At 45.5% G+C, this 13,986-nt stretch overlaps 1 protein-coding gene across 7 annotated transcripts in view; it reads right to left on the bottom strand.

Annotated features, from left to right (window-relative positions):
* Positions 1-13,986, bottom strand: part of DLG2 (discs large MAGUK scaffold protein 2) — an 863,264-nt gene that overhangs the window by 190,050 nt on the left and 659,228 nt on the right. For all 7 annotated transcript variants that reach the window (XM_060273906.1, XM_035114518.2, XM_060273902.1 and 4 more), the window contains one exon: positions 677-813. In XM_060273906.1, the coding sequence (XP_060129889.1) occupies positions 677-813 (137 nt within the window). The remainder of the gene's footprint in view (positions 1-676; positions 814-13,986) is intronic.

Below are 13,986 nucleotides of genomic sequence, written 5' to 3'. Positions count from 1 at the left end.
AGTAAATTATATTTATTTATCTTTTACAGGAAACTAAGATGCTGTCAGGCCTGGGAGAATCTGGTTCAACAGGTCAGTGAATTTCCTTCAGATCAGGAACCAAAATGCAAACATACGCACACCCTAGCGATGGACAAATCAGTCAATTTCAGTTTCTCATAGTTTCTAATAGTTCGTTTGTAAATTCGGCTCTAAACATTTGTGCAGAAATTTGTGATTAGAAAAAAATCCTCATGAAAATTTGTCAGCATTTTAGTGCAAATTTCTGTGCGCACTCCTGCAAGCAGTTTTGATTAATGTACACATTCTGCAAACAACTTTCCTCAATAGAAAACATTATTTTCACTCATATATGTGCTTTTATGGCCACTTTACCCCGAGTACATGCATTTTTGAAAAGTGCATTGCAGGATTCGGAGCTGTGAAGGACAACTGTGGTTCAGTTCACATACTGGCCTGAGAAGCGGGAATTAGGTGGTTTTTTTCCATTAAAAGGCAAATGAAATCAAATCTATTCCCCATCTCTAAGAAGGAGGGAGCAAAATTACATGGAAGAGGGAAAAGGAGGAAGGCGGATTTAATTGGTCTGAAACAGCGAAATCTGTCCAACTCAATCTGAATATGTATTATATGACACCATCCAACTGCACATAAAGCTTTGGCATCAATTTCTCACCATAAGGAGCCTGTCTCCAACTTGCAACCTCCCGTCCTTCTGCGCTGCCCCTCCATCAATAATTTTAGTAACATAAATACTGTTGTCTCCAGGGATGTGCTGATTCCCCACACCTCCGGCAATGCTGAATCCCAGACCTAGGGAAGAAAATGGAAAAGCTTTCTTCAAAGCAGGCAAAGAACATTTGCTGAGCGAATGTACAGGGAGATCTGGGCATGCGGTCGTTGAACGAAAGGTAGGCATGAACATTCAGGGGCTGTCTCGTATTGAGTTAGCTCCACATGGAGTAGAATGCAGTAGAAGCAGATTCTGCAAGCTCCTCTAGTGTTTTTTTTTAAAAAAGAAATGTCCTATTCCCCACAAGCAATCACACCTGCTTCATCCACAAGCAACAAGGTTTCTTCCTTGGCATCTCCGTGAAAATTTTCATTTTCTGAAAAGCGGTTCCAATGACAAGGGGAGAGGAGACGTAATAGCAGATTTTGTGGCACGTAATTTTTATTTCATGGCTATTCTCTTTGGAAAGAAGGGATGTCATAACACACTGGCATGATTATAGAGGGCTGCAGTTGGAAATATATTTGAAGAGGGGGGACGGGGACCCTGAACTATTTCTGGAGATCTGTGAACATTCTGTAAATTATGGCTTTCTGTAAGAGGAGGAGGGGGGGGGGAACTGAAATGAGCTCCAGCTAAAAGGGAAGAAACGGAATCATTTTCATAATCACAGATAGATTTCTCAAAAATGAAAGTGCACATAGTCCACCCATTTCTATTTCCAAAGGGTTGGAGCAGGGGAGGGATCTCTTGGCACACCCAGAGAGCTTTCTGCCATGGTCCCAGCCCTTCTTCTAAAACACTTGCATATAGAACAACCCTGTGGGCAAAGCCAAGGACACAAGTCCTTCCCACTCACTGTACTTTTCCAGGCATATGATGAGGTTTCCCCTGGATAAAATCAACTCAAAAATTGGGGCTTGTCTTATACCTGGATAGTGCAGAGTGGGGATGGGGGATTGGTTCCTGTCGCGAGCAGCAAACTGTCATCAGCGACAGCACTGATGATTGGTGTCTGCGACACGGGCTGCTGTCAATTTGCTGTCATAGCTGCCAAGTCTCCCGTTTTCCCCGGGAAATCCCCGTTTTTCCAGCTGTTCCTAGCTGAAAGAATGGATTTTTTTGTTTTCCCCCGGTTTATTCTGGCGCGGCGGCCATTTTGGAACTGGGCAGAGCATGCTCAGAAGCGACTTTTGATGCTGCTCTGCCCAGTTCCAAAATGGCTGCAGTGCGACTTCTGGCGCGGCGGCCATTTTGGAACTGGGCAAAGCAGCATCAAAAGTCACTTCTGAGCATGCTCCGCCCAGTTCCAAAATGGCGGCAGCGCTACTTCCGGCCTGCTATTTCCGGCCCGGTCCCTTATTTCTCTGACAGCAACTTGCAAGGTATGTTTGCTGTTGCTGCGGCATATGGGTGGTTGATTGGTGGCTCTTGTCAGCGAGCGGGCATAAAAAAGGCTCAACAACTCTGGGCAATTTCCCCCCATTTTCTGAATTCCGAGTCCCCCCAAATAGTCTTATACATGAAAAAATATGGTAATTGATTGTAGGGAGGAAGCTGCCCCTTGTCCACACTGTGTATGCAAAAATAAGAGAGAAAGTGGGGTGGAATCTAGGTGACTTGAACCCCCTGAACTTGTGCAACGATATGTTGCTATATTCTTTAGGCCAACACAATGTCTGCATGCATGAGGGTTGAAGGCCTTATATGACATGGCTCCAAACATTAAATAATAACAATAATAGTAACCACAGTAAATATTATTAATAGGTAATTAAATTTTTAAAATTCTGCTTGTGCCTACATACCAAGCCTTAAAAAAAATAATTTCAAAATCTTTATGGAAGAAACAGGGCAGCATAAAAATGGGTATGAGCAAGGAACTGCTATCACTCTCTCTCTCTCTCTCTCTCTCTCTCTCTCTCTCTCTCTCTCTCTCTCACACACACACACACACACACACACACACACACACACACACACTCCTTGGAAAATACAAAATCCTGGAGCTACCCATCTGAAATTATCCAGGGCCAATTTACTCTGTAGGGGCTGTCATGCCTCCAAATTTCATGCCCCATGTGAAGAAAACAAAAAACAAGAAAGTTATGTCCCGTTCTGGTTTTGCAATGCAAGTCAATGGGATTTCTGGATATTTTTTAATTTCCCAATCCAGATTTGGATCCAGGGCAGGGTGGAATTGGTCCAGCTTGATCCAGACCAGATCTGATCTGGATTTACAAAACAGGGCCACAAATCAAGGGTCTGTGCACAGCCCTACTATTTACCCTGCCCTTTGACAACCAAGTGGTATACGTTACTATAAAATTGAGGTGTTGTTTTTATGTGGAAAATGTTTTGGATTTCACCTTTATCAGGACACACATACACACACAGTTCACCCTATAATCTTGACTGTAATTTCTTTTCACTGATTTTAATATTATATTTTTAAACTGTAGGATCATACCCCTGGTGAAGGGTGGGTAGGGAATCCAATCAATCAATCAATCAATCATTATACATTATAATGATACTAGGGTCAGAACGGACTGTGAAGGAGGGACCCTAAACACTATGATTGGAGCCAAAACCAATTTAACAATCATAGGAAAGAAACTGTCCAAGGAAGAAATGAATACATGTCCAGGGCATGCTATCTAAACTGAAGTTGACAGGGCGGAATGATAGAGATTGTTCAGCATGAGAAGGAGCCAGCCTCTATATTTCTGCTGAATGTCATTTGTTCCTTCTAAATTGATAACCATAGGAATCAATTTCTGTCCAAAAGGAAAGGAGCATCATGACATCCTCATAAGCGGCTGGCAGGCAATATTTCGGCAAGCAAACATTTAACTGATAACGCCAAACCTATTGACACAGCTGCGTTCTTCTGGGATCCGACCCCCTAACCTTGAGCGTCTCTTATGTGGCACATGCTTTTGAATGGGCAAAATACTGCTCGCTCTTTGAGAAACAATAAATAAGTGTGGGGCTTCCATGAGTTCCTTTGGAAAGTTGTGAAGCATTCTGTTTATTGGATTACAGGGGCACCTTTTCGCTCTTCCTCTATCACTGGGCCTAAATCAACTCTACACACGAAAAATCAATAGCTTCCACCACCTACTGAGTTAAAGAGCAGAAGGGCTCTTGTTTTTTTTTTTAAAAAAAGCATAGTTTAGAGAAAAGGTAAGTAAGAAAGAGACATGATAGAAGTTTATATAATTATATGTGGCATGGAGAAAATGGGTAGAGAAAAGTTTTTCTCCCTTTCATAACACTAGAACTAATGGACACCTGGGACTTCCAGGGAGGAAGATGGCGGACTAGACATCTCTTGTTGACTGTTTGTCAACAGAGATAATTATGTGGTGATTAATGATAGACAAGCCATGAATCTTAGTTATCACATTCTCTCTGGGGAGAGAGAGAGAGAGAGAGCAGGGATTACTCTCTGATGCTCTGAAAATGTTGCTTTCCATGCTGGGAGATTTAGAGCAGAGGAACTTCAATCATAGCCAAACACAACGTAACAGTCCGGAGGGTCAGTCCTTGGGGCATAAGGTTGGCAAAACCTCCCTTTCTTTGTTTACTTTTGAGACTATTATTTACTTCACTCCTTTTTTCTTTGCTTTTTTATTATTTAGATTGGTTTGTTTTTTTATTCTATTGCATGATGAAAAAGGTTCAATAAGAAATGATGAGCCTGGGGAGAACTCATGAACACCCAATGAATCTGAAGATTGGAAGATTTGGGACAGATGAAAGAATGTACTTCTGCAGGCCATGTGTAATTAAACTGTGGAACTCACTCCCACAGGAGGCAGCAATGGCCACCAATCTAGATGGCTTGAAAAGAAGTTACCAGAATACCAGTTTCTGGTATTCAGGAGGGGAGAGTGCTCTTGTGCTCAAGTCCTGCTTGCCAGTTTCCCAGCTATGCTGGGAACCTCGTGACTAACCCTGGTTCCCGGCAGATTTTGCTGTAGCTCCTGAAGTCCTGTCCATTAATTTCAGTGGGTCTGCTCCGAGTAAGACTAGCATTGACCACTGTCCTATGCCTGATCCAGCAGGCTGGTTCTTGTGGGTTGAGCTATGAGAAGTGGATTGAAGAACTACGCCAGACATAAGTAACAAAGCATGAAGTTTTAGAACTACTTAAAACATTAAGGAAACAAAACTAAATAAAGTCCTGCGGCATTTGGCTGGCCATGACAAAGGCTAAGTGCTGGCCTAGATAAAACTTTTGTCTGATTAAGGGAAATGTTACACACACACACACACACTACTCTCCTACAGAATTTATTCCTCTGTATTTTTCTGCCTCTGTGCTTATACTCTCTGCACTGGAGCATTAGCAGGTAAACTCCAATGGGAAATGAAACAAAATCAAAGTGTAGGAAACTGCAATTTATTCCAGGTCACTAGACCGATGGCAGCTGTCTCTTTTCCTATTAAGTTCACGCTGCATACTCAGTCAAGGGAGTGAGGGAATCATTTGCCCTGGAAAGATGAAGAAAAGTGAGCCTATATGCCTGCATTTGAAATTTATGGTCACATAAGCCATGCAAAGCAGACTTTTAAAGACTCGAGTGAGGTGCATGATTGCATTAGATTAGATTTAAACCAGGTGGATCTTCCTTGTACTGAGGTTCAAACAGAGAAGGTCCGAGACTTCATCTGGGGTGGTGGTGCTAAGAATGCCAATTTCCCCACTCCCCAAAACTAGGTCCATTTAAAGTCAGGACCAGGGGCGTCTTAGCCATAGAGGTTACTGGCGGAAGGTGCCATGGCAGCAAGTTCTGGAGGGCGCTGGAGGGCACCTCCGTCATGCCGCACCCTTGCCTGCCTCTTCTCGGGCTGCGGGCGCCATTGCAGGGAAGCTGGCTGCGAGCCTCCCGTCAGCGCAGCAGCCAGGGCTCCCTGGTGGCAGTGCTGCACAGCTGCTTTGGTCGAGCAGGTGGAGGCGGACCACAGCTGGCAGCATCCCTGCCTGTCGGGCCATCCCCTCTGGTTGCCTGCCGCGCCTGGCCCTGCCCAGTGGAGCACGAGTCCAGAGTCAGTCCTGCCCACAGCGGGCAAGAAGCAGAAGGCATTTAAGCTTAAAATGGCCCTGGTTAGGACTAGCCTCTTCCACCTGGGATTTGCACTCTGTCACTCCAACAACTCAAATCTGGTTGCCAGTTTGTTTCTGGGCCCAGTTCAAGGTGCTCATATGGTTTAAAGCTCTAAATGACTCAGACCCCAAATATCTGAAAGACTACCTCCTTCCCTACAGACTCCTTGGCTATTAACATTGGCAGATGTAGCCCTCTTGGTTGTTCCACTGGCCTCAGCAGGTAGGTAGGTGTGTGTGTGTGTGTGTGCGCGCGCATATCTTCTGTGTTAGCCCCTAAGTTGTGGAACTCGCTCCTCACAGAAGTAAAACTGCTACCTACATTATACAGTGGTATCTCTACTTACGAATAACTCTACTTACGAATGTTTCTACTTACGAATGGAGATCCATCTGCCATCTTGGATGCGGTTTAGATAGGATTTTTTTCTACTCGCGAATTTTTAGATAGGGTTACGAATTTCCCCCCAATGCATTCCTATGGGATTCGACTTACAATTTTTTTCAACTTACGAATGTGCATTCGGAACGCATTAAATTCTTAAGTAGAGGTACCAGTGTAAAAGCTTTCAGCAAATGCTGAAGACACACCTCTTTATCCTGTCTTTCGACAGCTGAATTGCATATTATTTAGGACCTCCCCGATGTTTTGAGATTGCAAGTTGCTTTAAGCAGTTTTTAATGTGTTGTGATTGTTGTAACCCACCCTGGGACTTTAGGGTGAAGGGTAGGTGATGAATTAAAAGAGTAAGAATATAAGAAAAGCCTGCTGGGACAGGCCAATGACCCATCTAGTCTAGCATCCTGTTCTCAGAGCAGCCAACCAGATGCATCTTCAAGAACGATCCCTTCTTGATCTCTCTGATGGCTCCCCACCATTGAGACCAAGAGAGCAGCCGTGTCTTAGGGAACATTCCCCCTCTTCCACCAATAGTCATGCAAAGATGATGATGACATATCCCACTTTTCCATTAAGGAGATCCAAGTGGCATATGTGGTTCTCCCCCTCCTCATTTTATCCTCACACCAATCCTACGAGGTAGGTTAGGCCCAAGGTCACAGAGTATGTTCTGTGGGCAAGAAGAGTTGTGAATCATGGTCTTCCAGGTCCTAGTCCAACTCTTTAACCACACTGGAATTCCGCCCACCACAAATCTCACCCAGCTACACTTTCAACATGTGTTTTACTTAAGCAGGGCCTGCCAAACTCTTGTTTTTTTGGCAAGGTCTGGTAGAAACCGTAGTTGTCACATTATTATTGCTAGGAGTATCCTGATTTCATCACAGGGCTTGCATATTAAATCCTCCCTATCTGAATTTCTCTCTGAATCTGCTGAGCACACACAATTTTCAGTTTATGCCTCCTTGCTATGGAGGTAAGCAATGTGCACCGGTGATATGTAATATTGATGAAGAACAGTCAAGAGGGAATTGTGATCCTACTGCATGATGGCCCCAATATTCCTGCATAGAATTGTGCAAGCGGTGAATAAAGTGAACAGAGAGGTTCACATTCTCTCCTTGAACTCGGGGACAACCCCTGAAGTTGAATGTTGAAAGATTCAGGACAGAAGGAAGATAGGTCTTCTCCGCATAGCTAAACTCAGACGCTCCAAGTGTCCCTATCTTCCAGAGACATCCTGGATTTACAGAAGCTGTCCCGGCTTTTGATTGATCCTGGAATGTCTCACTTTTCCTTAGGACATCCCTATTTGCATCAGAGAAATGTTGGAGGGTATGGAGTTATGCGACCCCCTGAGCCAAGGAGATATGTAACTATGCAGCCTTCATAAGACAAATTGAAGGCAGCCCTGTATAGTTTTATTATGTTTTTATATGTGCTGGAAACTACCCAGAGTGGCTGGGGAAACCCACTCACATGGGTGGGGTATTATTATTATTGACATTCCTATATTCATTGGAGAAATCTTGGGGGGGTATGTAAACTACGGAATTGGCAACCAATTGTCCTGGATGACTATAAAGGAGGATTAGACTAAGTCACGGAAGATAAGGCGATATATTGATGGTTACTAGCCACAGGGGTTATGTTCTAACTTCACCATTGGAGGCAGCATATCTCTAAATACCAGTTGCTAGGAATCACAGTGAGAAGTGTGCTGTTGCTCTTAATAATAATAATAATAATAATAATAATTTATTATTTGTACCCCGCCCATCCGGCTGGGTCTCCCCAGCCACTCTGGGTGGCTTCCAGCAAAGATTAAATACAATAAAATGTCACAGATTAAAAAACTTCCCTAAACAGGGCTGCCTTCAGATGTTTTCTAAATGTCAGGTAGTTGTTTATCTCTTTGACCTCTGATGGGAGGGCATTCCACAGGGTGGGTGCCACTACCGAGAAGGCCCTCTGCCAAGTTCCCTGTAGCTTCTCACAGTGAGGGAACCGTCAGAAGGCCCTCGGTGCTGGACCTCAGTGTCTGGGCTGAACGATGGGGGTGGAGATGCTCCTTCTGGTATACTGGGCCAAGGCTGTTTAGGGCTTTAAAGGTCAGCACCAACACTTTGAATTGTGCTCGGAAACGTACAGGGAGCCAATGGAGGTTTTTCAGGACCGGTGTTATATGGTCTCAGCGGCGACTCCCCGTCACCAGTCTAGCTGCCGCATTCTGGATTAGTTGTAGTTTCTGGGTCACCTTCAAAGGTAGCCCCACGTAGAGCACATTGCAGTAGTCCAAGAGAGCATGCACCACTCTGGCGAGACAGTCCGCGGGCAGGTAGGGTCTCAGCCTGCGTACCAGATGGAGCTGGTAGACAGCTGCCCTGGATACAGAACTGACCTGCGCCTCCATGGACAGCTGTGAGTCCAAAATGACTCCCAGGCTGCGCACCTGGTCCTTCAGGGGAACAGTTACCCCATTCAGGACCAGGGAGTCCTGCACACTAGCCCGCCCCCCTGTCCCCCAAGAACAGTACTTCTGTCTTGTCAGGATTCAACTTCAATCCATTAGCCACCATCCATCCTCCAACCATCTCCAGGCATTCACACAGGGCCTTCACCGCCTTCACTGGTTCCGATCTAAAAGAGAGGTAGAGCTGGGTATCATCCGCATATTGATGGACACCCAGCCCAAACCCCCTGATGATCTCTCCCAGTGGCTTCATATAGATGGTAAAAAGCATGGGGGAGAGGACACACCCCTGAGGCACCCCACAAGTCTGAACACTCATTCCCCACCACCACTTTCTGGACACGGCCCAGGAGCAAAGAGCAGAACCACTTGCTTGCAAGCTTACGATGGACACCTGGTTGGCCACTGGGGAAAGAGGATGTCGAACTAGATGGGCCCTTGACCTGATTCAGCAGGGCTCTTATTACATATATTATTATGTTCCTTTCTATGTGCTATTTTGAACTGCTAGTTTGGCAGGAGCGGGGACCGAGGAATGGGAGTGCACCCCATCGCGGGGATTTGAACGACCTTCTGATCAGCAAGCCCTAGGCTCTGTGGTTTAACCCACAGCGCCACCCACGTCCCTGCTCCTGCCCACCTAGCAGTTCGAAAGCACGCCAAAGTGCAAGTAGATAAATAGGTACCACTCTGGCGGGAAGGCAAACAGTGTTTCCGTGTGCTGCTCAGGTTCGCCGGAAGCGGCTTAGTCATGCTGGCCACATGACCTGTATGCCGGGAGCAGTATGCCGGCTCCCTCGGCCAGTGAAGCGAGATGAGCGCCGCAACCCCAGAGTCGTCCACGACTGGACCTATCGACCAGGGGTCTCTTTACCTTTTTTATGTGCTATTTTAATCAGCGCACATATGCACCTGTACAGATTGGAAACTTTGAAGTGGGGGGGGGGGAGCAGCAACATGAATAGAAAACTCTAGCAAACCGTGAGCATGCCAGTACCGAAATTAATTTGAGAAAACTCTCCAAATTAAATTGGGAGGCAGGCGGAGTGTAGAGCAAAGTCAACGCTCGGAACAATAAAAATGAAATGGAACATGGGACATCTGTTCATCCCTAACTCAGGAGGGAGATCCAACAAACGCCCAACACTCTGTGCAATGCCTTAAATAGAATAGAACGCTGCAAGATGACAATCAGGGGCTCTACAGGATTGCATTAGTAATGGCCTTTGAAAGTGGGCACAGTTTTTCTACATAAAATGAGATGTTTCTAATCAAACCACGCAATGCAGCTAAGCAAGGAATCAGATAATCGCCATGTTCAATTAGTCATGGGTGCTTGCTGCCAAGGGCATCCTGACAAAACAGAAAATGTGCGCTTGCATTCTACAGAAAAGCGGGGAGCGGGAGAGAGAATGTTTGAAATCTGAAGAGCTAGACTGACCAAGATAAGTCAACCTGTGATGATAAAATGGGCAAAAGATTTTGGGTATAATATTGAATATGAAACTGTGGAATCAAACATTGAAATTTACTGCATGTACTGCCCTGAAAGAGAATGTTTTGAAGATGATGTACAGATGGTATTTAACACCAGTAAAATTAGCTAAGATGTATAGGATGAGTAGTAAAACATGCTGGAAAGGTAAAGAGAAGGAGGGTGAATTCTATCATATGTGGAGGTCATGCAAAAAAGTTAAAAGATTTTGGGAAATGATATACAATGAACTGAAAAAGATCTTCAAATATACTTTCCCCAAAAAACTTGAAGCTTTTCTAGTAGGACTTATAGGTCAAGAGATTGTGAAAGAGGATCAAGTATTATTTATGTATGCGACAACCGCGGCTAGGACTTTGTTAGCCCCAAAATGGAAAACTCAGGAGTTACCGACGATTGAAGAGTGGCAGACAAAAATGATGGACTATGCGGAATTAGCAAGACTGACTAGCAGGATCCGAAACCAGGGAGAGTCAACGTTCCAAAAGGATTGGAGCAAATTTGTGGATTATATGGAGAAGAACTGTAGAAGTTTAAAGACACTTGCAGGACTGAAATAAATCCTACAAATTGACTTTAAATAGTAGGAATAAAGGAACTGCAAGACAGGAATGGACAGAAAAAAACCGTTTGGGGGGAGGGAGGGAAGTCCAAGCTCGGCAGAGCAAAGAAAATTGTAATAATTGATAAGATGGTTAGAAGAAATATTCTGTGTTTGTTATGTTTATGTTATGTTTGTTGTTAGTTTTGTTATTGTTAAATGTGTTTAAATGTGTTTAATTGGAAAATTTAATAAAATGTCTTTTTTTGAAAAAAAGATGAGTCAACCACATTGATTCTTGTAGTGAACAAGCTTTTTTTGGGGGGGTGTATTTTCAAGGTGGGTGTGTAGGAAAAGGTCACTTTACAAAAAGAATGGGGGAAGGAAGGAAGCAATTGACGCAAGATCTGTTCTTGAAATATGTGTACTGTTTAATGAAGAGCCCAAGATGAGCTCTGAGCCTTAGGGAAAAAACCAGAAGAACATGCTGCTCTGCCTTCTGTTCAGCCAACCAACTTTGCAATGAGTTGATGAAACGAAGGTCTCCTTAGAATGCCTTCACCCACACAGCTAAAATGTGTGTTTTTCCCAAAACCATGGTGATTTTCTACCGGTTGATGATGTGGAAAGCCTGGTCTTCTCCTCCACAGCACAGAAGTCTTTGTGTCTTTTGTCACAGGACCCTAGGACAGGGGTCCCCAAACTTACCCGGCTTCGGGCCAGATGCCCGCCGTGTCGATTGCACGGCGGGCCGGAGAGCAGGGGAGCACACGGCTATGCGCAAACGCTATTTCTGGCACACTCCCGACCTGGAAAGCACTGGAAATAGCTTGTGCGCATGTGCAGAAGCCTCCTCTGACCTGGAAGTACACCGGAAACGACGCTTGTGCGTGCGCACAAGCTATTTCCATCACTTTTCCGGGTCGCAAGTGGGCAGCCGCACCGCCCTGGTAAGAGTGGGTGGCGGCAGCGGGTGGCAGGGGTGCCCAGGGGCTGCATAAAAGAGCCTCGTGGGCTATATGTGGCCCCCGGGCTGTAGTCTGGGGACCCCTGCCCTATGAAGTTGTCTTGTACCAAGTGGAGGCACAACGAAGGTGCTTTTCTCAAGCCTCTTGCATGGTTTCAAACCATGGCAGTGGCAACCCCACCTATCCAACCGAATGGCTCAGTAATACAGCACGCGACTCTGAATCTCAGGGTCGTGGGTTCGAGCCCCACTTTGGGCAAAAGATTCCTGAATTGCAGGGGGCTGGACTAAATAAGCCTCATGCTCCCTTCCAACTCTACAATTCTAAGATTACATGGACTTGCTGCTTCTGTGTCCCAGCAGCCACTGTCCAGCTAAGCAGCACTGATGCCTGCGTCTGCAGGCTTGACTCTGCCCTTTCACATATGCCCCTATTGCCATATATGCTGCCTTGAGCAGCTTGGAGGAAAGGTGGGTTAAAATAATAATTAAGTCCCCCCCGACGCATTAGCTCTGGAGAGCTATTCCGCAATATAACAGCAGTTGTGTGTGCAATTTGGATGTGATAAAATTTGGGAGACAAATTCGGATCAGAAGTCTCACCCTTTCCTTATCCGTCTTTTACTTCTCCTGACCCTATGCTGGAAGCAACACACAAATCAAAATATCCGTATCAGGAGTGACTTCCCGCTTTTCTGATTACCCAGATTCCCAGCTCACACTGGAAGGAACTAAAGCTACTCTGATGGGCATCACTCTTCCTGCCAGGCTTATCTCCTGTCAAACCATGCTCATAAGAGCAGTTTTAAGTTCTAGGCAAGGGTGCCGACTGGCTGCAACGGAGCCAAGAGATAAGCACGAAGTGACATGAAGACAACATTTGTTCGCTTGCTTGCACTAAATTGGAAACCTGCAGAGCTGTGGAATTCCTGAGGAAGATGTTGGGCATGTATTCCTTAGCGTTTTCAGGTCTTATTGTAATATCTTCTCCACACTGGGGCTTATAGGGAAGTGACATCTCCATTGCTGCAAAAGCTCGTTAATGATGCCCGTTGCAGTCAAGGCCATGTGCAATTGGCCCCTTGAAATTCTGCTCCCTGTTTGGTGGGAGAGAAACGCGAAGGGGACCCTTTCACAGAATTTCTGCAGAGGAAGGGGAATTCTCCAAAAATTTCTCAAGAGGTTGGTCACACTGCGACACCCCATAAGAGCCTGCTGGGTTAGGCCAATGGGCTGCCATTACCTGTGGCTATAGCCACACTCACCCCATACATTTAAAAAAGTTCATTGGGAAGAGGAACTGATTGTGAAAATCACTCTGAGAACTGCAGCTATGGAGGTAAAGGGACCCCTGACCATTAGGTCCAGTCGTGACCAACTCGGGGGTTGCGCGCTCATCTCGCATTATTGGCCGAGGGAGCCGGCGTATAGCTTCCAGGTCATGTGGCCAGCATAACAAAGCCACTTCTGGCAAACCAGAGCAGCACACGGAAACGCCGTTTACCTTCCCGCTGTAGCGGTACCTATTTATTTACTTGCACTTTGACGTGCTTTCGAACTGCTAGGTTGGCAGGAGCTGGGACCAAGCAACGGGAACTCAACCCGTTGCGGGGATTCGAACCGCCGACCTTCTGATCGGCAAGCCCTAGACTCTGGTTTAGCCCACAGCGCCACCCGCGTCCCTATGGAGCAGCTATGGAGAGGAACTCCTAATAACTCTCTGCCCCCTTAACAAACTACAGCCCCCATAATTCCCATAATATGCTTGCTATATGCTGCCTCCAGGATCAGAGCCAACATTTCTCTAAATACAAAACACTGAGGATAAACTCTGGTGCAGTGGAGGGCTATTGCCTTCACGCCCTGCTTGTAGGCTTCCCAGAGGTATCTGGTTGGCCACTGTAGAAAACAGGAAGCAGTATTATTTAGGCATTATATCTGCCCTTGACGCCTTAGATTCTTGAACAGGACTCTGATTACTTGCTTGCTTGGACTACATCCTGGGCTCTGACCCCACTGGCACATGACTGGATAATGCAAGCATGTTCATCGCTTCTTTTTATCTTTGACAACTCAGATGCAATTCACTCATTCATGCCACCCCTTGATGTATATGACATTTGTCACACAGGGTATACTGTCCATATAAGTAGAGAGGTGCACACATGCGCCAAGATTTGGCTTATATTTATATTAAAAAACAAAAACCCACCGATCCATTTCAGAGCTACTCGTTGCAATCTATGGACTTGGTTCCTTAT

This window comes from Zootoca vivipara, chromosome 4, assembly GCF_963506605.1.
Source record: "Zootoca vivipara chromosome 4, rZooViv1.1, whole genome shotgun sequence".
In the NCBI taxonomy this organism is placed as follows: domain Eukaryota; kingdom Metazoa; phylum Chordata; class Lepidosauria; order Squamata; family Lacertidae; genus Zootoca; species Zootoca vivipara.
This window is presented reverse-complemented; position numbering and strand designations above follow the sequence as displayed.